This window comes from Erythrolamprus reginae, chromosome Z (assembly GCF_031021105.1).
Source record: "Erythrolamprus reginae isolate rEryReg1 chromosome Z, rEryReg1.hap1, whole genome shotgun sequence".
NCBI classification, from domain to species: Eukaryota; Metazoa; Chordata; class Lepidosauria; order Squamata; family Dipsadidae; genus Erythrolamprus; species Erythrolamprus reginae.
Window position 1 is genome coordinate 126774142 of NC_091963.1, and position 27261 is coordinate 126801402.

The following is a 27261-nucleotide window of genomic DNA, read 5'->3' on the forward strand; positions in this document are numbered from 1 at the left end:
TATGGAGAGGGGCAGCATACAAATCTAATAAATAAATAAATAAATAAATAAATAAATAAATAAATAAATAAATAAATAAATAAATAAATAAATAAATAAATAAATAAATAAATAAAGAAAGAAAGAAAGAAAGAAAGAAAGAAAGAAAGAACATTGGCTACTGTAAACTAGGAGTTCTCTGTTAGCCTTTAGACCAGGGCTGTCAAACACCCGGCCCTAGAGGCTAGATGCATCATGTACTGGCCATCTTCATGCCTGGTTTAGTGAAGGGGGGGAAGTCCCAATACAGTGATCCCCCGATTATCGCGAGGGTTCCGTTCCAAGACCCCGCGCGATAATCGTAAACTCGTGATGTAGCGGCACGGAAGTAAAAACACCATCTGCACATGCGCGTCCTGTTTTCCATGGCCGCACATGCGCACATGGTGGAGTTTGCGTGTGGGCGATGTGGGTGGCGGGGAAGACCCCTTCGGCCGCCCAACAGCTGATCTGCTCCGCAGCGCGGCAGCAGCGAGGAGCCGAAGATGGGGTTTCCCCATTGCCCAGGCAACGGGGAAACCCCAAGATCGCTTGCCGCTTGCCCGTTCGCCCGCCCCGCCCGGCTGCTCGCTTGCAGCGCCGCAGCAGCGAGGAGCCGAAGATGGGGTTTCCCCATCGCTGGAGAGCAAGAGGGGGAGAGATAGAGAAAGAGAGAGAAGGAAAGAAAGAGATGAGAGAGGGAGGAAGAGAGTGTGAGAGAGGAAGAAGCAAGATAGAGAAAGAGAGAGAGAAAGAAAGATGAGAAAGGAAGGGAGTGACGTCATCGGGTGGAAAAATCGCGATATAGCGATTCGCAATGATCGGGATCGCGAAACTCGGGGGATCACTGTACATCATATGATGCCACTGTGACCCTATGAATTTACATCCCTGCTTTAGATTGTTAACTGCTTAATTATCCAATTTAAATGAACATTGCCCCTTCACACGCTCTATTTTCTTGGATATTTTGATCTATGATATCTCTTTCTAGTGGAAAAGTATCTTTAAAATAGTCCATCTTGATCTTTACTGTGTGTATTTAGAGAAATGTTGGACATTTCGTGCATCTTTGGTTGGCAGTTCATTGAAAACCCTAGTCATCACATGAAATAAAGGGTTATTTAAAGTGCTTAACTGGATTAAACCAGGCAGCCCCTCAGATCCATTTCATTTGCTCAAGCAAATCCCTTTCATTTTCTCAAGAACTCAAAAAGATAAAGCAACTACTAGTTTCAACAAACAACAAATACAAAATTATGTATAAGTAAACAGTGCTAATTACAACAGCAAAAATAAATATTGTCACCTTTGTAAGTTTGGCTGAATGCTATCCTTATAAGGTTGGCTAAATGCCACCAAGGTGTTTTTAAGGTGCCCCTCCAGCTCTAAATGATCTAAATCTAACTGCTGTGTTCTGGTGGTGTTTGACTATTTTGTTATGTTGAAGGGATTCATCACACTTTCTTCTGATTAATGATTTTGACTAGTCCAAGATTCTATATGACCACCATGACAACCACAGACTGAGTCAACTAATCATGGACCCTACTGTGATGGTTTCTCTGGATGCCAACTTGGAGAATAAGAAAGGATTGGTTCTATGAGGTTAAGAGCCGGAGGGTGGAGGGTGGCAAGGAACAGCATTAGGAAGATGCCAAAACCTCCAAGCCAGAAATAGAAGGGTGGGAGGAGCTTGTAGAGCCAAAAGCTTTTGAGGAATCATTAGGGGAATGACCAAATGAGTACCAGGATAGGGAGGAAAGGGGAGAGATGGAGGGCACAGGGTGGAGAAGAATTGCAACTGCAACTGGACAACAGAGCTGAGGAGGAATTGCCTTCTCTACCAAATCACAGGACCTACAAGGCTGAATGGAGAAAGAAGTAAAACAGATTGGCAAAATTACTCACAAAGAGGCATCCCTGTTGCTCCTAATAAGTTCCTCCTAATGGGTATTTGATGATGGAGTATTTCTTTTACCTCTAAATGGTTGTGTTCCCTTTAATCAAGAAGCCTTCACTTGATCTGAATGATTTGAACAACTGCAGATCTGCCACCAACATTCCTGTGATTCCTTCTTTGAGAAGTTATAGAGGAAGTGATGGCCTTTCAGCTACAAAGGTCCCTAGAAAAAGTAGATTATTTGAACTTTTTCTAATAATGTTTTTTATGAGGTTTCTACAAAGGAACTACATCAACCTTAGAGAGATCAGTGATCTTCTTAATCTCTCAGCTTTCATAAGAATACTATCTAGGTGCCCAGAGACTTGAACTTTTCAAAATCCAATCTGATAGAGGTATAAAACTTCCCTTCATATTATTTCTCCTAAACTGTAATGGTAGGAAATACATGCGTACGTACATATGTATGTATCACATGTTTTTGCTGAATTTTTAAAATTAAGGGAGACTGGGATAGCGCTATTTCGGCCTTGATCCAACAGAAAAAACATATTATATATATATGTGTGTGTGTATATACACACACACACACACACACCACATGTTTTTTGCTGAAATTTTAAAATTAAGGGAGACTAGGATGGCACCATTTTGACCTTGTTCTGGCCTCATCAGCTAGCCACACCCTTACTGGGATTTGTTCTGGCAGCTTCTGCCTTGTAACGCAGAGAATTAACCTCTAGGCCACCAGGCCTGATCCCTTTAGCTCTGTACCAGGAAGGGGCTATATGTTTTTTATGTCGGATCACCCTGGTATATTGAAGGAACGTCACAGATCCTTTTTGCCTCTAGGCAAAACCCAGGGCCATTTCAAGGCAGTTAATTTACTCTTACTCCCAGTAAAGGGTATGGCTAGCTGATGAGGCCAGAACAAGGCTGAAATAACGCTATCCTAGTCTCCCTTAATTTTAAATATTCAGGAAAAATATGTGATACATACAGAACATAGTTTGTTGGCTATGAATAAATTAACTGCCTTGAAATGGCCCTGGTTGGGCCTAGAGGCAAAAAGGAGCTGTGACATTCCTTCAATATACCATGGTGATCCAACAGAAAAAAACAGATAGATAGATAGATAGATAGATAGATAGATAGATAGATAGATAGATAGATAGATTCCTATTTCTAATGCAATAAATGATTTGGTGATCTCTTGTTTAAGTAAATTTCAGATCTGGCCATGCTAACTTCTTTATTATTCCATGGTTGGCTCGAGAGCCGGGGTGGCGCAGCAGGTAGAGTGCTGGCCACTGAAGCTGACTGTAGATCTGCAGGTCAGCGGTTCAAATCTCATCACCGGCTCAAGGTTGAATCAGCCTTCCATCCTTCCAAGGTGAGTAAAATGAGTACCTGGATTATGTGGGCAATATGCTGGCTCTGTTCAAAAGTGCTATTGCTAACATGTTGTAAGCCACCCTGAGTGTAAGGAAAGGGTGGCATAAAATTTGAATAAATAAAATAAATATTATCAGCATGTCAGTGTCAGAATATATTCTCAACAAACTCATGAAAATCTCTAGCATATTTCTGGGAATAATTTTTTGCCAACCATCACCATCAAACTGTTCCCAGAATATGAATGTACAGTAGATATTCCCTAGTCACAATATTCACATCCCCAAACCCTAGTTCCTATAAGAATACGAGAAAGAAAAACAATAACATAATTTCTGCAGGACACACTAGGGGGAACTGAACTCCAGTTTAATAATCACCTTCTTGCTTGTGCATCTAAATTACTATTTTTCATTCTTCTTTTGTCAAAGTCTCACTGAATCTCAGTATTCATTAGAAAGATTAATTTAAAATATTAATGTAGGATGTTACTTATCTCTCTTTCTCTTAAAATATCAATACCATTTAGAACTAGAGTGAATCACGTCAGGCTTAGAGATGAGTATGAATCATGTTAGATAAGCTAACATTCATGTTATATAATATTATACAATGTTAATCCCAAAAGTCCTAATGGTCATAAGAACAAAGAGCATCTTTGAAATCTGTTGTTATAATAGGAATGGCAACTCTATTGGTCTGGTTTCTAGTCCTGCTCCCTCATGTTGGGTGCAAAATTCATAGATGCGACATATTTCATCCATATCCTCCACATCACAAATATCATTTACATGAAAGGACCGCCCTTTGTTACAGTGCCGTTGCAGCGTCTTTTCACATAAAAATAAACAGGAAGAGATCACCTTGCCATTCTTAGCAACCTGCCGGTATATGTGACATCAAAGCTCTAACCCCAGAATCTCTTGCTCGGATTCCCCGTTCGGGTTCGAGTTCAGGTTCGGCCGAATTTTGCGTAATGTTCATCCGAACTTGCTGAACCCGAACACAGTTGAGTTCGCCCATCACTAATCATGATGATGTCACAGAACCGGTTTGGTTGGTGCCTTTCTGTGGGTTCTGCCATCTTTTGGGGAAAAATTATTTTATTTTAATTTTTTAAATTATTTTTTTCTTCTGAGCATGTGCAAAAGCCCAGTTTCCAGCCCTGTGCATGCATTGCCATTTTTTTTTGCTTCTTTTGGGGTATTTTCTTTTTCTTTTTTTGGCACTGTGCATGCATGTACGGACCCTTAAGGTGCAGCCAGGTGACACAGAAGAAAGCAAACTGGCAGCAAGGTAAGTTACAACCTACCCCTAGTCAGTTAGCTACAGTTCTATCTGTAATGGTATTTGGGAAGGTTCTTGAATGGGGCAAAGCGATGCAACCTAGGGAATGGTCAGATGACAGCCCGTTGATCATTATCAGTCATTTAGCTACAGCTTTGTACTTTAACTTCAAAAAGAAATGTAAATGCCAATTGTTCTTTTGGCTACAACTCTGCATCATCTAACACTACAAGTTGGTCAGAATTATCCCCTATATATTTCACCCCCACCCCTACTTAGTATTAGAGCAAACTGCACTTTCAATTATAGCAAATACAATATTCTGCAGAGTCTATGGAGAGGGGCAGCATACAAATCTAATAAATAAATAAATAAATAAATAAATAAATAAATAAATAAATAAATAAATAAATAAATAAATAAATAAATAAATAAATAAATAAATAAATAAATAAATAAATAAATAAATAAATAAATAAATAAATAAATAAATAAATAAATAAATAAATAAATAAATAAATAAATAAATAAAGAAAGAAAGAAAGAAAGAAAGAAAGAAAGAAAGAAAGAAAGAAAGAACATTGGCTACTGTAAACTAGGAGTTCTCTGTTAGCCTTTAGACCAGGGCTGTCAAACACCCGGCCCTAGAGGCTAGATGCATCATGTACTGGCCATCTTCATGCCTGGTTTAGTGAAGGGGGGGAAGTCCCAATACAGTGATCCCCCGATTATCGCGAGGGTTCCGTTCCAAGACCCCGCGCGATAATCGTAAACTCGTGATGTAGCGGTACGGAAGTAAAAACACCATCTGCACATGCGCGTCCTGTTTTCCATGGCCGCACATGCGCACATGGTGGAGTTTGCGTGTGGGCGATGTGGGTGGCGGGGAAGACCCCTTCGGCCGCCCAACAGCTGATCTGCTCCACAGCGCGGCAGCAGCGAGGAGCCGAAGATGGGGTTTCCCCATTGCCCAGGCAACGGGGAAACCCCAAGATCGCTTGCCGCTTGCCCGTTCGCCCGCCCGCCCGGCTGCTCGCTTGCAGCGCCGCAGCAGCGAGGAGCCGAAGATGGGGTTTCCCCATCGCTGGAGAGCAAGAGGGGGAGAGATAGAGAAAGAGAGAGAAGGAAAGAAAGAGATGAGAGAGGGAGGAAGAGAGTGTGAGAGAGGAAGAAGCAAGATAGAGAAAGAGAGAGAGAAAGAAAGATGAGAAAGGAAGGGAGTGACGTCATCGGGTGGAAAAATCGCGATATAGCGATTCGCAATGATCGGGATCGCGAAACTCGGGGGATCACTGTACATCATATGATGCCACTGTGACCCTATGAATTTACATCCCTGCTTTAGATTGTTAACTGCTTAATTATCCAATTTAAATGAACATTGCCCCTTCACACGCTCTATTTTCTTGGATATTTTGATCTATGATATCTCTTTCTAGTGGAAAAGTATCTTTAAAATAGTCCATCTTGATCTTTACTGTGTGTATTTAGAGAAATGTTGGACATTTCGTGCATCTTTGGTTGGCAGTTCATTGAAAACCCTAGTCATCACATGAAATAAAGGGTTATTTAAAGTGCTTAACTGGATTAAACCAGGCAGCCCCTCAGATCCATTTCATTTGCTCAAGCAAATCCCTTTCATTTTCTCAAGAACTCAAAAAGATAAAGCAACTACTAGTTTCAACAAACAACAAATACAAAATTATGTATAAGTAAACAGTGCTAATTACAACAGCAAAAATAAATATTGTCACCTTTGTAAGTTTGGCTGAATGCTATCCTTATAAGGTTGGCTAAATGCCACCAAGGTGTTTTTAAGGTGCCCCTCCAGCTCTAAATGATCTAAATCTAACTGCTGTGTTCTGGTGGTGTTTGACTATTTTGTTATGTTGAAGGGATTCATCACACTTTCTTCTGATTAATGATTTTGACTAGTCCAAGATTCTATATGACCACCATGACAACCACAGACTGAGTCAACTAATCATGGACCCTACTGTGATGGTTTCTCTGGATGCCAACTTGGAGAATAAGAAAGGATTGGTTCTATGAGGTTAAGAGCCGGAGGGTGGAGGGTGGCAAGGAACAGCATTAGGAAGATGCCAAAACCTCCAAGCCAGAAATAGAAGGGTGGGAGGAGCTTGTAGAGCCAAAAGCTTTTGAGGAATCATTAGGGGAATGACCAAATGAGTACCAGGATAGGGAGGAAAGGGGAGAGATGGAGGGCACAGGGTGGAGAAGAATTGCAACTGCAACTGGACAACAGAGCTGAGGAGGAATTGCCTTCTCTACCAAATCACAGGACCTACAAGGCTGAATGGAGAAAGAAGTAAAACAGATTGGCAAAATTACTCACAAAGAGGCATCCCTGTTGCTCCTAATAAGTTCCTCCTAATGGGTATTTGATGATGGAGTATTTCTTTTACCTCTAAATGGTTGTGTTCCCTTTAATCAAGAAGCCTTCACTTGATCTGAATGATTTGAACAACTGCAGATCTGCCACCAACATTCCTGTGATTCCTTCTTTGAGAAGTTATAGAGGAAGTGATGGCCTTTCAGCTACAAAGGTCCCTAGAAAAAGTAGATTATTTGAACTTTTTCTAATAATGTTTTTTATGAGGTTTCTACAAAGGAACTACATCAACCTTAGAGAGATCAGTGATCTTCTTAATCTCTCAGCTTTCATAAGAATACTATCTAGGTGCCCAGAGACTTGAACTTTTCAAAATCCAATCTGATAGAGGTATAAAACTTCCCTTCATATTATTTCTCCTAAACTGTAATGGTAGGAAATACATGCGTACGTACATATGTATGTATCACATGTTTTTGCTGAATTTTTAAAATTAAGGGAGACTGGGATAGCGCTATTTCGGCCTTGATCCAACAGAAAAAACATATTATATATATATGTGTGTGTGTGTATATACACACACACACACACACACACCACATGTTTTTTGCTGAAATTTTAAAATTAAGGGAGATTAGGATGGCACCATTTTGACCTTGTTCTGGCCTCATCAGCTAGCCACACCCTTACTGGGATTTGTTCTGGCAGCTTCTGCCTTGTAACGCAGAGAATTAACCTCTAGGCCACCAGGCCTGATCCCTTTAGCTCTGTACCAGGGAGGGGCTATATGTTTTTTATGTCGGATCACCCTGGTATATTGAAGGAACGTCACAGATCCTTTTTGCCTCTAGGCAAAACCCAGGGCCATTTCAAGGCAGTTAATTTACTCTTACTCCCAGTAAAGGGTATGGCTAGCTGATGAGGCCAGAACAAGGCTGAAATAGCGCTATCCTAGTCTCCCTTAATTTTAAATATTCAGGAAAAATATGTGATACATACAGAACATAGTTTGTTGGCTATGAATAAATTAACTGCCTTGAAATGGCCCTGGTTGGGCCTAGAGGCAAAAAGGAGCTGTGACATTCCTTCAATATACCATGGTGATCCAACAGAAAAAAACAGATAGATAGATAGATAGATAGATAGATAGATAGATAGATAGATAGATAGATAGATAGATAGATAGATAGATTCCTATTTCTAATGCAATAAATGATTTGGTGATCTCTTGTTTAAGTAAATTTCAGATCTGGCCATGCTAACTTCTTTATTATTCCACGGTTGGCTCGAGAGCCGGGGTGGCGCAGCAGGTAGAGTGCTGGCCACTGAAGCTGACTGTAGATCTGCAGGTCAGCGGTTCAAATCTCATCACCGGCTCAAGGTTGAATCAGCCTTCCATCCTTCCAAGGTGAGTAAAATGAGTACCTGGATTATGTGGGCAATATGCTGGCTCTGTTCAAAAGTGCTATTGCTAACATGTTGTAAGCCACCCTGAGTGTAAGGAAAGGGTGGCATAAAATTTGAATAAATAAAATAAATATTATCAGCATGTCAGTGTCAGAATATATTCTCAACAAACTCATGAAAATCTCTAGCATATTTCTGGGAATAATTTTTTGCCAACCATCACCATCAAACTGTTCCCAGAATATGAATGTACAGTAGATATTCCCTAGTCACAATATTCACATCCCCAAACCCTAGTTCCTATAAGAATACGAGAAAGAAAAACAATAACATAATTTCTGCAGGACACACTAGGGGGAACTGAACTCCAGTTTAATAATCACCTTCTTGCTTGTGCATCTAAATTACTATTTTTCATTCTTCTTTTGTCAAAGTCTCACTGAATCTCAGTATTCATTAGAAAGATTAATTTAAAATATTAATGTAGGATGTTACTTATCTCTCTTTCTTTTAAAATATCAATACCATTTAGAACTAGAGTGAATCACGTCAGGCTTAGAGATGAGTATGAATCATGTTAGATAAGCTAACATTCATGTTATATAATATTATACAATGTTAATCCCAAAAGTCCTAATGGTCATAAGAACAAAGAGCATCTTTGAAATCTGTTGTTATAATAGGAATGGCAACTCTATTGGTCTGGTTTCTAGTCCTGCTCCCTCATGTTGGGTGCAAAATTCATAGATGCGACATATTTCATCCATATCCTCCACATCACAAATATCATCAGCCAGGAGATTTTATGGTGGGAAGCATTTCTTCTCAAGTTGCTCCGGTCACATATGAAGTCACCTTCCAAGAACGCCTTCCTCCAATATTGCCTGAACAACTTATGTAAGAAATGGAATGGCTATTTTTGCTTTATATTTTCATAGATTTGTGATTTCTGAAATAATCCATCAAATAATAATATATGATTGATTGGGGTCAATATAAGTAAATGTACTAAATTGAAATAATCCATCATTTCACTGTCATCAAAGAATAATAGATGATTGACTGGGTTGAATATCAGCAGATGTTAACAAACATGTTCTTTTCTCAACCGCAGAATGTAATATGTGGATTTATGGGAATGCAGAAATCTGTTCATGTGGCAATGCTGAACATGTTAAAACTTCCTAAATCAGGGCATCACCACATAGATGGGCTTCCAATCTTGCAATTGTCCACTATTGCTATCTAATTGGAGAGTATTTGGTACTTTATGCTGACACAGCTTGAGGAAGATTGATTTAACCATGCTATTAATTTTTGAACTTTGAGACCCTGTAAAAAGGTTTCCCTGTATATCTGAAACTTGAAATTTCATGAGTTTGGATCATTTCAGGGGTTCTCTCTATGAGAATTTTTGGGGGGTTGGGGGGCTTCTTTCTTGCTGAAAAAAAGTCACACTTGTACTCTTCCCTGGTCACCCTGATCTGGACCGAACATTCTTCATTTGAGGTGCTTATGTTTGGTCAATTTGGAAACCTTTTTCACTTGGAAGGTAGTCTGAACATTTCTGCACACAATGATATGAAAATTGAACTGAAAAAATTGATGCTTATTGGTTTATTTTGCTGATAAAAGGCAGCCCCCTTTTTTGTGAACTTTTTTTTCAAATTATAGACAGTTTAGCCTGTAAAATGCATTCAATTTTACTAAAGTTGGTGTGGGATTGGTAGTTTGAACATTACTGAACATAAGAAAAATATAAATGAACTGAAAAAAATGATGCTTATTGTAGGGTTTTTTTTAATCAGAAATAAGGCCTTACACAGGCTGTGTGCAATCATTTTCAATTTTCTTTTTTTTTTTAGCCTGGCAGTTGCAACTTTTTTGAAAACTTTTTGCATTGAATTAGTAGTCTGAACATTCCTGAACATAATGATATGAAAAGTGAACTGAAAAAATTGATGCTTATTGGTTTAATATTTTTTTCAATCCCCCTCCCTGGCCTTGTTCATTCATTTTCAATTTACATTTTTTAGCCTGCCAGTTGCAACTTTTTTGAAAACATTTTGCATTAAATCTATAGTTTGGACATTTTTGAATATAATGATATGAAAATTGAACTGAAAAAATTAATGCTTATTAGTTTATTTTGATCAAAAAGGCCTCCCCCCCATTTTTGATCATTTCGTGTCAGTTTATATTTTTTTAGGCTACAAATCTCCAAGGGATTTTCCCCAAAAAGTTTTGATATACTAAATTGAACATTCCTGATCATAAGAAAAATATAAATGAACTGAAAAAATGATACTTATTGGTTTATTTTTGAATATAAGACCATAGGGTCTTATACTCGAGTATAAGCCTATTTGAGTATAAGCATGGGGGCGCTTTTATGAGCAAAATAAACCAATAAGCATCATTTTTTTCAGTTCAATTTTCATATTATTATGTTCAGAAATGTTCAAGCTATCAATCCCACACCAACTTTAGTAAAATAGAATGCATTTTGCAGGCAAAACTATCTATAAATTGAAAATAATTTCACAAAACGGGGGGGCGGCTTTTATGTGCAAAATAAACCAATAAGCATTAATTTTTTCAGTTCAATTTTCATTTCATTGTGTGGAGAAATGTTCAAGCTAGTTTCCAAGTGAAAAAAGCTTTCAAAAAGACCAAATATAAGTATCTAAAATAAGAAATTTCCGGTCCAGGTCAAATAGACCCAGGAAGAGTACAAGTGTATAGTGTTTTTGAAGAGAACAGCAGGGTTAAAATTATTTTTCTTCATAGTCTTCCTGAATAAGCAAGTTCATTTTTACCTTACATCTAAACAATGAGTCCATCAAACTGATTCCTAACCTAGTCCACAACAAAGTCATGAACCTAACTAAAAAGAAAAATTATTCAAAGAATTTCAAATAAAGGGCCTGACTCTGCCAAAAATCTCATTACCTTTATTTTGGGAAGCCAAAAACATACATGCTGTTTGTGGATTCCAGATATATGCCCTGTGTCTGAAATTCTTTGCATTTTCTTTTGAAATATCTTTGTTACGTATATATTAATTCAGATACATAAGAGACATCACTTATACTAACAGAGATACGAGAGAAAGAGGAGGTGGAGTTGTACTATATATAACAAATAATTACACCTCTACAGAAATAGAGCACAACGATAATGAAAATCATATTGAATGCATTTGGGTCTATATTGAAGGAGGTGGGGAAAATAACATTGCCATAGGTCTATACTATAGACCACCCAACCAAACAGAGGAAGTAGATGAACTTTTTGCTAGTCAGCTAACTAAGGTATGTAGGAAGCACATCATAATAGTGATGGGGGATTTTAATTACCCTGACATCAGCTGGGAGTCAAACTCGGCAACAAGTGAAAGATCTAACAGGTTCCTAACAAACCTAGCAGACAACTTTGTTACCCAAAAAGTAGAGAAGGGAACAAGGAGATCAGCCATATTGGACTTAATTCTCACTAACAGAGATAAAATGATAGAAGGTGTTGAAGCTACAGGAACCTAGGGGGCAAGTGATCATGCAATATTGGAATTCAACATTATGCAAATATAAACAGTAGAACAGAGTCAAACTAGAGTCTTTGACTTTAAGTGAGCTAATTTCAATAAACCTAGAAAGAATTTTGGAAATATTCCATGGATGAGAATCCTCAAGAGGAAAACAATTCAAGAAGCTTGGGAAATTTTGAAAAGTGAGATTATAAAAGTTCAATACCAATGAAGAAGAAAAATAATAGGTCACAAAAGAAACCAGCATGGCTCATAAAGAACTCGCTGACAAATTGAAAGACAAAAGGACAAGAACAAAAAGTGGAAAGAAGGGGAAATAACTAAGGCAGAGCACCAGCAAGTAGCCCAAGCCTGTAAAGATAAAATGAGGAAAGCTAAGGTTCACAATGAACAAAGGCTTGCAACAAAAGTAAAAAGTAATTTTAAAAAGCTTCTTCCAACATATTAAAAACAAGAAAAATTTCAAAGAAACAATTGGCCCATTGCAGGGAGAAAGTGGCAAGAAGGTGACAAGCAACAGGGAGAAAGCTGAGCTACTTCACACATTTTTTTCCATCTGTATTTACACAAAGGGAAAAAAAACAGTCCAATCTATCAAAAACAGTATCACACAAAACATATTAGAAACACAAGTTAAAATAGGGAAGAAAATGATAAATGAATACCTGTCTAACCTAGACGAATTCAAATCACCAGGACCAGATGGATTACACCCTGAGGTTCTGAAGGAACTGACAGACGAGATCTCAGAACCACTGAACTACAGTATATCTTTCAAAGATTGTGGAGCCCCCAGGAACTGCTGGGGGACTGGAAAAGAGCTGATGTTCAAAAAAGGTCCCTAGAAAAAGTAGAGCCTGACAGCCTGACTTCAATACCAGAGAAAATTTTGGGAAAGATAATCAAGCAACAAATCAATGAACACTCAGAAGCAAACCAATAATAATCAAAAGCCAACATGGGTTTGTTAAAAACAGATCAACAGTAATAACTATGACAGGGATCTTGGTGTCCTAGTGGACAATCATTTAAATATGAGCCAACAATATGCGACAGCTGCCAAAAAAAATCAACACAGTTCTAGGCTGCATTAACAGACAGATAGAATCAAGTACACATGAAGTGTTAATAAAAGTTTAAAAGGCCTTGGTAAGGCCACACTTGGAATATTGCATTCAGTTTTGGTCACCACGATGCCAAAAGGATGTTGAGACTTTAGAAAGAGTGCAGAGAAGAACAACAATGACGATTAGGGGACTGGAGGCTAAAACATATGAAGAACAGTTGCAGGAACTATGCCTGGCTAGTTTAATGAAAAGAAGGAGCAGGGGAGACATGATAGCAGTGTTCCAATATATCAGGGGTTGCCACAAAGAAGGAGTCTACCTATTCTACAAAGCACTTGAAGGTAGTACCTCTGTTTGTAGTATGTCTGTGTGTAAGGATATGATCAATTGTTTCATCAGCTTCCTTGTAAAGTCTACATTTTGGGTTATCAGCTGATATTTCAATCCTGGCCTTGATTACATTTGTTCTGATTGCTTGCTCCTGGGATACAAGAATCAAACCTTTTGTCTCCTTCAGTGTTCCATTAGTGAGACATAATCAGGTCTTCTTCTTATCAACTTTTCCTTCAATCTTGTCAAGGAACTGCCCATGCAAAGCTTTATTGCACCAGCTGTCGGCTCTGTTTGCATTGCAGTTATTATTATTGTTTATCGTTTGTTTGTTTGCTGTTGTTGTTGAACTTGGTGAAACTAACCTACTGAATTTACTTATTTGTATAACTACTGATTAGAATATAAGAACTGGAAAAATATACTTCTGATGTGCAACCTTCCTTGTAGTGGCATTCCAAAGAATTACCAGCACATCCTGGCTTTGGTATATGCAGTAAAGGAAATCAATCAAAACACACAAATCCTACCCAATCTCACCTTGGGCTTCCATATTTATGATAGTTATAACAATGCTCAAAAGACTTATCACGCCACTATGTTACTACTATCAGCAACTGAAAGACTGGTCCCCAACTACCTATGTAACCTCCAGAATAATGTCATAAGTATTATTGGAGGACTGGATGCTGAAATCTCCTTTTTTGTGTCCACTATTGTGGATATCTATAAGATTCCACAGGTAAGGCATCCATGTAAATTTCATGCTACTTTTACTGTCCTACTTTCACAAGACAATTTAAAATTACAATTTTAAATATACTCAAGTAGCACAGATGAAAATAACGCTCCCCTGAAAATTCTAGAATCAAATATCTAGAATGTGATCTATTTAATTTGCAATGTTACATCATTTATGTGAAACTAAATTCCTTCAACCTAGTAGAATGTAGTGTACATAACTAAAAATTTATAGGAGTTTTTTCATCATCTCTTTTTTTTTTGTATGATTCCAAAGTTGAATCCAAAGTTATTGGTTGGTTCTAAACAATCATATTTCTGGGACTAAAATGATATATAAAGTTTGTCGTTCAGGACTTGTTTGAAACTTAGTCTTTATTTTAAGCAAAATAAATAGTCTAAATCATGCTATCATAGTTAGCAATAACATACAGTAGTTTATATTTATGGATGTAACATTGTAACTGAGATTTGTTAACCTGAATTTATTTTTAAGTTTGTAGCATAAACTCAGGAATGAGATACAACTGAAATCAGTATGAGATGTAACACTCAATAACTTACGATTCACTATTACCAAAGCAACCAATTGGCAAATTAATGTGCATTGACATCAACATGATTTTCATTGATGAATTCTAAGATAAATTCAACCACATATCTTGTTTCCCTTAATCTAGATTAATCAAACCTCTGAATATAGAGATGATTTTGCTAAATCCTTGCCATTATGAGAAGCTATTGTTGCAGAATAGTTGTACTTTGTATAACTAAAAAATTTAATTATATTGCTAATAAACAATCCCCAATTATATGTGAAACTTACAAAATCATGTAACAACTGTTGGTGGAACTGATTTCCAAATGTCCCTTCATAAAGGAATTAGGGGCGGGAGACAGGTTTAACAATTTTCAATACAGAGTTAAGGTCAAATATGGTGTTTTTCACCTAGAATTTTAAAAATAAAATTCATTTCTATGAAAGAGTTGATTATCGACTATTTAGACTGCAGTAAAATCATGATCCTTGCAGGTCTTACATTGTTTGGTGAAAAAAAATAAAATGAGTTGTGGATTTTGGGATGAATAATTAATCTTGTATTAAACAGATTGGGTACATCCCTTATAGAAAGGAGGGAGAGGAAAGGGAAGTGCACCACTCCACAATTCTACAAGTTATAAAGGATGCTGAAATAATGCAAAATCTGTGCTTCCCCAACTAATATAAAACCTTTCAATAATTCTTTGAAAAGTTTTTCTAAAGATTTGAGAGTCCATCATCACAGGTTTTCTGGGTTTACTATCTATCTATCTATCTATCTATCTATCTATCTATCTATCTATCTATCTATCTATCTACACCCAATCCTGAAGGACTCAAGGTGCCTTACAACAATATAAAATTGCATATAGAGTTACAAAACAATAATAAAGAAGTCAAGAAATCTAAATCGAGAATAACTAGTTAGAACAACAGTTTTAGAAATAAAACATTCTACTGAGAAGTGTTTGTTTCCATTCCACAGATCATGGGGTAACATAAAAGGAAATAAGCAAGTATTGCCTAACTGTCACTGTGCCAAAGCTCACTGTAACAGCATTGCCAAAAAGACATTAAAGGTTGATAACTTAATCTTGCATAGCTTCTTCTCCAGTAATATAGAACTACAAACTAGGGCATGCAAAACATTTGCTAGACCAATTCTTGAATACAGCTAATCTGTCTGGAACCCACGCTGCATGTCAGACATTAGTACAATTGAACAAGTCCAAAAATATTTCATGAGAACAATCCTCCAGCATTCCTCTGCTCACAATAAAATACCTTATGCCACCAGACTGTTTAATTTAATTAATTTAATTTATTACATTTGTATGCTGCCCCTCTCTGGAGACTCGCAGCGGCTCACAACAATAGGAAGAAAGGACTGTTGGTATTAGACAGCTTAGAACTTTGCTGTCTTTGATCTGACTGAAGTGTAGTCCATAAAATTATCTGCTACAATGTTCTACCCATCAATGACTGTTTCAGCTTCAATCATGAGCACATAATAAATTCAAATCTATGATAAACTCTGCCAATTTGACTGCAGAAAATGCTACTTCAGTATCAGGGTAGTTAATGCTGGAATGGATTACTTATGGAACTCTGTGGTTTCTTCCCCAAACCTGCAGAACTTTACCTCACTCACAGCAGCATGTCCTAATGTTCCCATGTATTTGTAAACATATCATGTATTCATAATTATGTTTATACTTATATCTGTTATCTAATACATGCCTAACAAAATAAATAAATAATAAATAAAATATTAGTCTAATAGCAAGAATAGTCTCTTAAACGCATTGCAGGAGGAAATAGAAATAAATGGCTGAAGAACAAGATTAATATTTGAATGAAGAGAATGGAAAAGGAGTAAAAGGGGAACAAGAAAAAGGTTGGACTAGTAAACTAATCATATTAGTCAACAAACAGAATTTTCAAGAAAGATGAAGAAAAACAACACTGGAAAAACATGTTATCACAAAAGAAAGAACCAGGACTACAGAAAGTACCAGAATCACTCCAAACTACTGAAGAAAAGCTGCAATAATTCCGAGAAACAGAAAAGCTAAGAACTTCAATAATTCTCCAAGTCACCTTTGAGTCTCTGTATAGTATCAAAAAAAATAGTTTGATAGCTTGCATTCAAGTACAAGATTTAGGTGTGAAGCCATGAGTTTATGCAGAAATAAACGTCACAGAAAAATTTAATAGAACCTGACAAAGGTTTAAAAAGCCATTTCTGATTAAGTGGAAAAGGTACAGCATAAATTCTTGGGAGTTTCTGGCTTGTTTTCATAAGATCTGCTGAGCTTTTGATGTTGTCTGCTTGAGGATATCATACCTGATGAAGAGGGCAATGTGCTTCCTGCTTTGCTGGAACTCTGATACCAAACCATCATGAACTAAACATACCTAGCTGAGATCCACACCAGACCTGTAGGAGTAATTTTTTTTTACATGTATAGCAAGCCAGTATTTAAATAAGATTTTGAAGGGTTAGCTAAAACAATTAAACTTAAGATCTTGCATATTTGAAAATATTCCACGCGGAAAAAAGAAACAGAATTTCATGTAAACAATTTCAAAATTTTAAGATCTGCAAACAGAAGTAAAACTTCTTGTGGCAAAAGGAAGCAAAAAATAATGTCAATAGTAGTTAGATATTTTTGATGCAATCACTTGAAAAAAGCTTGACTAGCTGCCTGAAGGATTGAGATAAGATTACTGGAATGTTTACTTTTAATCAATACTGTAAATAATTGATTCAATAGAGAAGTAAGTGAAAAGTACTTAACTGAAGTTAAACCCAATTAAAAATTCCCAGCAATTTTAATGAACTGATTTTTTTTCCTTTTTGGTGTAACATTTAATCCATAGGGGAGAAGATTTATGCCTTATGAAACTTCCAATTTAGTAAATACTAGGAGAAGCTATCAGAATGAGGATTACTAATGCAAAAATCTCTTAAAGCTTGAGATACAGAGAATTTACATAGAGTAAGATAAGAATGCCTTGTGGCAAAGCTTCTCCATTGTGAGTAAGTAAGACTATTTTAAGTAAGACTATTTTGCCTTGTTGCAAAACTTCTGTGTAGGTCGAGAATTATTTAAAATTTGTCACATAAAGGTATGGTAAAAATATTTCTTCAAAATCATCTATATTAATTGTTTTAATCATTTGGAATCAAATTTAAGTTATTCCAGCTATGGAACTTTTCTGAAAATCATTAACACTGCCAGGAGCTCTACATTCTTTCTTAAAATGCTTCTGTGCTTACCACTACTGTAAAACTTTTACTGCCTCACAGTTGCAGCTAACAGATTAGCTTGTAGGATAACCTATGCCTTTACAAATTTTAATAATTGCAGCCAATTCTGGATTCATGCCTAACCCTATGATATTTTCCCTGCATTCAGAAGCAGTTTTTTCTTTAATGAAATCAGCATGTGCTTTTTGGTTACCAGTTTAAGGTTTTAAAGCATTTTGCAAGCAATTAATCAAATCAATGTATTTTTGTGGTTTGCTTGAAAAAGTTTCTGCTGGCTTACTAGCAAAAGGAATTACAAATAGAAGGATTTCAATTACCTAAGGTCAATAGAAGCCTAAATAAACAATTATTTCCTTAGACCTAATCCTATTCATTGCTGATTTAACCTCTGCTGTTAGCTAGAACTGAATATGCTTACCTTACCTTAGATATATAGAGAGTATAATTTTATAGATGTAAATAATTTAGAATAATGAAATGCTTTATTGGCAGTACAGGTGTGCCTATTATTGGAATATTTGATAATAACCTACATTGAAATTTAACAATTTTAAATTTATATCAATATACAAATTACAGTATTCGTTTCCACATCTAGACAAATTTGCTACTTGTAGATACTCCTATGGATGTGGGCAAACAATTATTATATGTGGTTTTCTAAATTTTGGAAATATGAAGCACAAATTACCCATCCCCTATGAATGTACTGCTTGGTTTTAGAATTATACATTCTATTAGAAATTCCTCCTGATTAGTAGCAACACTGAAATGCAATTCAACAAATTTCCAAAAGTACTCAAGCCTTTGTGCTTTCTAGAATTACAAATTCCATGAACAAAAATTGGAAGAATTTTTCAGTATGGCAAGCCAAACTCTTTTAAGGGATTGATAGAAGATTAATAATTAAACATAGCTGAATTACTATGGACACTTAAATGTGTTACCTAGATGCTGCCCTTATCTCTTTTTTTTCCTGGTTCCCTCTAGCTCATTTATGGCTTTGCTCCAATAATGAATGATAAAACCCCAGGTCTTTCCTTTTATCAGATGGTTCCTCCCGAAGAACTTCAGCATGATGGAATTGTCTCACTGCTTCTGCATTTTAAGTGGACATGGATTGGGATCTTTATTATGGGTAATGAACATGGTGAAAATTTTATAGAAACAATGATTCCTCTTTTTTCCAAACATAGGATTTGTGTTTCTTTCATTGCACAATTTCCCAAATCAATTGATTTCAGCATACCTGTTGACATGATTGAACAGGGGGCACAAATCTATGATTATGCCATGCGTGCTAAAGTTAATGTATTCGTGTTCAATGGACCATTTTTTGCCCTTGGAAGTTTATTATGGCTGCAGTTTTGTTTTTTAAATATAGAAGAGGTGAGAAATAAACCAAAAGGGATTGTTCTGATTATGACAGCACAGATGAAGTTCAGTTTAACCCCTGTTCAACGTGCTTTGGATATCAAAATAATTGATGGTGCTCTTTCCTTCAAAATCCATTCCACTGCTCTACCAGAGTTCAAATCATTTGCTGAGAAACAAAACCCTTTGGGCATAAAGGGAGATGGATTTATCAGACAGTTCTGGCAAGAAGCCTTTGACTGTGTATTCCCAGATACAATTCTGAGTTATGAGCATGAAAATATTTGCAATGGAAAAGAAAATTTGGCGAGCCTTCCTAGCACCATTTTTGAAATGAACATGACTGGCTACAGCTACAGTGTCTACAATGCTGTTTATGCCATAGCTCATGCTTTACATTATCTGTTCTCCTCTAGAAATACTGAGAGATCAGTAATGGCTAGAATAGGAAGGAAGATTCTTCATCAAGACTTCTGGCAGGTAATAGCCACATTAAGCAAACTAATATGACTGTAAGCTTGATAGGAATCCTGAATTGTTATTTGGATTGAATTTCCACTCATAATTTCTGGTGTTTTCTGAGATTGGTTGTTTTTCCTGGCAGAAATTTCATTATGCAGTTAGGTAACATTATAAATGCTAAAGGGAGAAGGGTCTAGCAGATATTCCACATGAATATCTGTCTTTTTAATTATCTGACTTGTGAATATCTTTAGTTTAGTAGAAGTTTTTTTCCCATAAGCAAGATATTCAGGGGAAGGTAAGAGGACCATTAATCAATTCCTTTTGTTTATCTCATTTTTCATCAAAAATAATCTGCTCTTACTGATTATTTTAATTCATATCCTTGATTCCAATTTTCTCTTCAATTGAAATACTATCAGTAAAAATATTCATAGAATGCAAAAGTCTAATATTCTGATTTGAACATTATCACCAGGGCACTAGCAATTTAGTCTCCCCAAACTGTTATTTTTATCCCCTTTCAATTCAGTTCCACTATTTCCTGAGAAATGTTGCTTTTAACAATGGTGCTGGAGAACAGATCTCCATTGATCACAATGGAATTGAGGCAGCTGGCTTTGATATTGTGAACTTGATGACTTTCCCAAACAAGTCATTTCTTCATGTGAAAGTTGGAAATGTGGACCATTCAGCTCCTCCAAATAAAATATTAACCATCAATAATGAGATGATTACATGGCCTAGCTGGTTTAACCAGGTAGGGTTTAATTTTTGTCCTTGATTCTGAATCAACAGGCTTTCTCTAATTTGATATGTAAGTTTATCCTATTGGACAAAAGGAAATTCTTATGTAAAGTTATCGCCCTATAATCAATGAGCAGCAGATTATCATATCTGAATATCTGCAAAAAAAACCCTATTAATAGTTTTTAAGTAAAATGTGATGCCATTTCTTCCTCATATAATATAACTATAGAATAAAATGATTAAACTATAATTTGCCTCAGCTGACGATAGGCCTATGCTAAAGTTATTCTTCAGTTCAAATTTTTCTCTTTTCCGATCTCATGATTGCCCTTGTTTTTCTAAAAAAACAAGTGCACTTAATTGGAATTTATATTATATAAACATCTTTTCCATATTATTATTTCTATTCCTAAATTGGAAATACAGTGTTTCCTCGATTTTCGTGGGTTCGAACTTCGCGAAAAGTCTATACCACGGTTTTTCAAAAATCTTAATTAAGAAATACTTTGCGGTTTTTCCCCCTATACCACGGTTTTTCCTGTCCGATGACGTCATATGTCATCACCAAACCTTCGTCCACCTTTAATAAATATTTTTTAAAATAAACTTTAATAAAGAAACATGGTGAGTAATAATCTAAATGGTTGCTAAGGGAATGGGAAATTGCAATTTAGGGGTTTAAAGTGTTAAGGGAAGGCTTGTGATACTGTTCATAGCCAAAAATAGTGTATTTACTTCTGCATCTCTACTTCGTGGAAATTCAACTTTCGCGGGCAGTCTCGGAACGCATCCCCCACGAAAATCGAGGGAACACTGTATGTTCATGTCATGTTTCTATCATTTAAAATGTCAATACTAGACCAAAAGCATCCATATGTATAAGTCTCCTCTTTAATTTCCAGGTGATACCCATTTCTGTCTGCAGTGAGAGCTGTTATCCGGGTTTCTACAAAATAGTGAGCGAGGGAATGCCATTTTGCTGTTATGACTGTCTCACATGTCCAGAGGGGAGGGTTTCAACTGAAAATGGTAAGAGATATTTATCTACTTATTAATATATTTTCATTAAATTCAACATGGTATGGTATGTATAATTTCTGCTTTCTGGAATATTCTAGTATAAATTTATGTCACTGTTTCCCACAAATATTATTTTTTGTAAGTTCTTTATCTATGTTGTATGTTGAACTCCCTGGTAGCGATACAATTAGACAAAGAGGTATATTGGGCTTGTATATTTTGAACCACTAACAGACGAACAGGAGGAGAAACAATAGTGAAGAACTAAATGTCCAAACTAAACTAAATGCCAACCGTTCCAAACTAGACTGCAAAAAATACAACTTCAGCAATGCTCTACCTGACTCTGTGGTTTCTACTCCCAACCCCAAAACCTTTAACCTTAGATTATCTACAATTGATCTCTCCACCTTTCTAAGAGGTCTGTAAGGGATGTGTACACCATCATACTCATATCCAATGACCTAAGAGCTAGAGCCCACTGTAACAATATTGGTAAAAAGGCACTAAGAGTTGTTAATCTAATCTTATGTAGTTTCTTCTCTGGCAGTATTACACTGCTAACCAGAGCTTACAAAACATTTGTTAGACCAATACTGGAGTACAGCTCACCAGATGTGGAACCCACATTGCATATCAGACATTAATACAATCAAGGGAGTCCAGAAATATTTCACAAGAAGAGTCCTTCACTCCTTCGCTTGCAGCTAAATACCTTATTCCACTAGACTTGAAATACTGGGATTAGACTATTTACAATTCTGTCACCTCCGATCTGATCTAAATGTAGTTCATAAAATCATATATCAAAATGTCCTTCCTGTTAATGACTACTTCACCTTCAATCGCAGCAATACACGAGCATGTAATAGATTCAAACTAAATATAAACCACTCCAAACTGGATTGCACAAAATATGACATCAGCAATAGAGTGATCAATGACTGGAATGACTCTGTGGTTTCTTCCTCAAACCCCAAAAACTTTACCCTTAGAATTTCTATATATAATTGACCTATCCCCATTTTTAAGAGGTCTGTAAGAGGCGTGGATAAGTGCACCAACGTGCCTACCATCCCTGTCTTACTGTCCTATTGTCCTTTTTTTATCCTTACTTTTTACTTATGTTATGTTTATATAAACTACTACTATTCTATACACATTTGACAAACAAACAAACAAACAAACAAACAAATAAATAAATAAATAAATAAATAAATAAATAAAACAAGCTAGAAAAGATGTGCTGTGCATGTGTGCCCTGAGTCCTTTGGGATTGGGTGGCATAGACAAACAAACAAACAAACAAACAAACAAATAAATAGTGCCTTCTATACTTCTTTCCAATTCTTTCCAAGAATAGTCAGGTCATAAGACATGGGGGAAGAGTTACTCATATTCCACCTTGCTTCCCCACTGCATCCTCCTTAATGGTATATTGCATGAGTTTATAGCTGAATCTATTTTCTATTTAAGCCCATATTTTTAGGTGGGCTAACTTAGCCACATTTATCATTTATTGTTTATTTGGTATCAATAATATATTTTCTTTTGGTATTTGCTGACTTTGACATTTCTTCTTTCTTGTATGTCATAGCTTGAGCTGGGCATCCATCAAAATGCCTTAAATAAAGAAATATAAATGTTGGCAAATGAGTAAGAGCACATGCATATCTATCATTGCTTCCCAGTATACACTTTTAATATCGGGGGGGAGAGAGGGAGGGAGCGAGGGAAGGGGATAGAGAGACAAAGAGAGAGAGAGAGAAAATGAAAATACACAATAGATAATAGATAGATAGAATTGTTAATTTAAATGTTGTACTTAAAAGTAAGTACTATTAAATAAAATAAAACTTGCATGCCAATTAAATTTAGCAGGAACATGATAATTAAAATATTTTATAAAAATTATAAAAAATCTAATCTTTGTAACTTTATAATCATAAATTAGGTTTATTATTATACTATGATGATACACAATCTGTATGAATATAATATCATATCATCTCTTCTTTTTCAGATACAAACGAATGTTCTAGATGCGAAGATAAATTCTATCCAAACAAGAAACGGAATTTTTGTATTCCCCGAACTATTAGTTTCTTGAATTATGAAGAACCATTAGGGATCAATTTAGCCTGTATTTCTTTTTCTTTTTCTTTGTCCACTGTTTTTGTGCTTGCAGTATTTATGAGCCACCACAACACTCCCATCGTCATAGCCAACAACCGGGACCTGACCTATGTTCTCCTCATTGCCCTCTTGCTCTGCTTCCTTTCAGCACTGCTATTCATTGGCAAACCAGGAAAATTTACCTGTTTCCTAAGACAAACAATTTTTGGCATGGTCTTCTCAGTGGCTGTTTCTTCAGTCTTAGCAAAGACCGTCACAGTGGTTCTGGCTTTTATGGCCACCAAACCAGGATCCAGAATGAGGAAATGGGTGGGCAAAAAATTAACTAATTCCATTGTTGTTTCGTGCTCCCTGATCCAAGCAGGCATTTGTACTCTCTGGCTGTCTATGAACCCTCCATTCCCAGATATTGATATGATCACAATTATTGAAGAAATTATCCTGCAATGTAATGAAGGCTCGGTGACTATGTTTTATTGTGTCCTTGGCTATATGGGTTTCTTGGCTCTTATCAGCTTCATCACAGCTTTTCTTGCCAGGAAATTACCTGATAGTTTCAATGAAGCTAAATTCATCACCTTCAGCATGTTGGTCTTTTGTAGTGTTTGGCTGACCTTTGTCCCAGCATACCTGAGCTCCAAAGGGAAATACATGGTGGCTGTGGAGATCTTTTCTATCTTATCTTCAGGTGCTGGGATTTTGTGTTGCATCTTTTTCCCCAAATGTTATATCATTGTGTTTCATCCAGACTTGAACAAAAGGGAGCAACTAATGAGAAGAAATAACTGATTAATATAATCACTGTTTTATTATCTTTCAAAATGCAGTGTAGATGTTTCATTGCTATGCAATATAGAATATTAATGGAAATAGCTTTCAAAAGTTTTAAGATTTAGATTTAAACTCTACTATATCATTTCTACTAATTCTGTAATCACCTATAAAGTACAGCTATCACGCCTAGAACAGAACAGAATACAATTCTTTATTGACCAAGTATAATTGGACACAAAAGGAATTTGTCTTTGGTGTATATGCTCTCAGTGTACATAAAAGAAAATATACATTTGTCAACAATCATGAGGTACAACACTTGATGATGATCATGGGATTCAAATAAGCAATCAGAAAACAATATTAATATAAATTTTAAGGATACAAGCAACAAGTTACAGTCATACAGTCATAAGTGGGAGGAGATTGATAGGAATGATGAGAAAAAACTAATAGTAATAGTAAGGCAGCCTTAGTGGTGACAGTGGTGAGGGAATTATTTGTTTAGCAGAGTTACAGCATTCGGGGGGGAAATGTTCTTATGTCTAGTTGTCTTGGTGTGCAGTGCTCTATAGCGATGTTTTGAGGGTAGGAGTTGAAACAATTTATGTCCAGAATGTGAGGGTTCAGTAAATACTTTCACCACCATCTTTCTGACTTGCGTAGTATACAGGTCCTCAATAGAAGGTAGGATGGCAGTAACTACTTTTTCTGCAGTTCTGATTATCCTCTGAAGTTTCCAGGAACCTCAGAGAGAGGGGAACAACAGGAAGATACCAAGGCCTCCAAGACAGGAATGGCAGAGATAGAAGAAGAAGTGAGACTGGAAGTTTTGAAAGAGGCCCCAGAAGGACAATTGGATAAGCATCTGACTGGAGAGGAAAGGGGAGAAATGAAGATGGTTTGGTTAGAAGAGTGTGGTCAAATTAGAGGCATCCATGGGTTGGTTGGTTGGTTGGTTGATTTAATTTATATGCCACCCAAGTTCCTAAGGACTGTGGGTGGCTCACAAAAAGAGGGTTCTAACTTATTGCTCTGCCGGTTTGCTTTCTCCTGTGCTGACTGGGCAAGCATGTGCACATGCGCAGTGCCAAAAACCAAGCTTCTGCACATACGCAGAAGCAAAAAACAAAATGGTGGTGCTGCCATTAGAGCTGGTTTGAGGGCATGGCCAACTGGCAATCGTTCCTAGTTCAGCAAGCAGGTGCAAATTCCCACTACTGATTCTATAGAAACTACCCAAACAACCTACTCTGCATCACAGCAGAGTTACATGACATATTGCGACTTTTTAAAAAAATGGACATGGACATGGGCACGTGACACATCTGGGAGTTTGACACGCCTGGGTTGGAAGTTCAGGGTGAACAATCACAGCTGCAAGTGGTCAACAGGTCTGAGGAGGATCCTTCAATGGATGTCAAGACATAAAATTGAATGGAGGGAGACCCCACGGAAATCAATGAGGAGGCAACCTTGTCCATTCTAATGAGTTTCATCAATGCATGTCTACTTAGCCTGACACATAGAGCAACATGATGTTGGAAAACTGCCAATTTTCTCTTTCACTGACATGCAATTACAATTGGGGCCTCATCTAGTAAAATGAATGTAGAACAATATAATCTTCAGGTTCCAAGGAAATGGACAGGATCCTCCTTGAATTTATCATTTATGTATTATTTAATTAAATGGATTCATTTCTCTACCCAGCTCATAGATGCAACACATTAAAAAAATAGAACAATATGAACAATTGAAAGCTATGATAATTCCCTAAAACAAACCTCAAAAACACACAACAATAACAATAACATCTCATGTATTTAGACTCCTGACTGCTATGCCCTGAAACACATGAAGATTGCCCATTTTTTTATTAAAAATTGACTGGATTGGACTAATCTTGATAGGGATGGAATTCTGCAGAGTGAGCACTATGACCAAAATTAGATGTAGTTCTTTTGAGTTGGATTATGCTTGGTTAAGACTTTAAATGAAGTAGTAGGAGATTAAAGCTGAGCATTATCAATCTCTGGCTGCTGAGTATTTCTACTATTCTATTATCTATAAATGAAGTGTAGTATCAGAAGAACCCTTCATCAGGTCTGATAGTTTTGGACAACTACAGATCTATCACCAACTTTCATTTTCTTCGAAAAGTTATGATGAAAGTGATAGTTCCTTTAACTGCAAGGGTCTCCAGAAGTAGATTATCTGAACCTCTTGCAATTATGGTTTAGGCTAAGATCAGAGATCTCCTTAATTTATCAGCTTTTATAAAAATATTAAGTGCCAGAGACATGATTTTTTTCCTTTCTTCTGAACTTTTCAAAGTCCATTCTGATAGAATTATATAAATTATATATTGTGACTCTTGAATCCTGTATCATAGTTCATGAATATTAACTTCTGTGTTTCCAGTTTGCATTGTGGCTTGAATCTTGGCTTCAGGGGTTCCAGTCTTTAGCCTGTCAGAAAACCTCCCTGTTCATAGCCTGCTCAATGACTCTAGTTTGCTTTCTTTGTTTTGGCTTGGATTCTTCAAGGACTAATTTTTAGGAACCTTTTCAACTCTTGGAGGCTCAGTAAGATAATCGGACTTCCTTGTCTTGATCTTCTTTGAACTGTTTGTAAATTAATTTGTAAAACAAACCATGTTGAATGTTTGTGTGTTGCGTACTTATTTGGGGCTTTGGTGTGTGGGACAGAACACTGATTTAGACTGAGGAGTTTAAAGCTCCATCCCTTTATTCCTGTTCAAGAAGTAATGATTCCTATTTATATTACAATAAATAATTTACTGTTCCTCATTTAAGTAAAGTCTGACCATGCTAACTTCTTTGATATTCCAAGGTTGGTTCATATTATTAACAAGTCAG

At 36.5% G+C, this 27261-nt stretch overlaps 1 protein-coding gene across 1 annotated transcript; it reads left to right on the top strand.

Moving 5' to 3' along the window:
- The first annotated feature begins 4550 nt into the window (after positions 1 to 4550).
- Positions 4551 to 24394, top strand: LOC139154115 (vomeronasal type-2 receptor 26-like). The gene is made up of 6 exons (XM_070728545.1): positions 4551 to 4612; positions 11434 to 11677; positions 18854 to 19717; positions 20232 to 20459; positions 21352 to 21478; positions 23493 to 24394. Exons 1-6 carry the CDS (start codon positions 4551 to 4553, stop codon positions 24392 to 24394), a joined length of 2427 nt encoding a protein of 808 aa, XP_070584646.1.
- The last annotated feature ends 2867 nt before the right edge of the window (positions 24395 to 27261 follow it).

Coding starts and splice junctions, on each gene's coding strand:
- LOC139154115 (XM_070728545.1), top strand. CDS start 4,551: ATGCATGTACGGACCCTTAAGGTGCAGCCAGGTGACACAGAAGAAAGC. Junction 4,613..11,433: donor GAAAGCAAACTGGCAGCAAG/GTAAGTTACAAC, acceptor ATATTAATTCAG/ATACATAAGAGACATCACTT. Junction 11,678..18,853: donor TTGCTAGTCAGCTAACTAAG/GTATGTAGGAAG, acceptor GGTTCCCTCTAG/CTCATTTATGGCTTTGCTCC.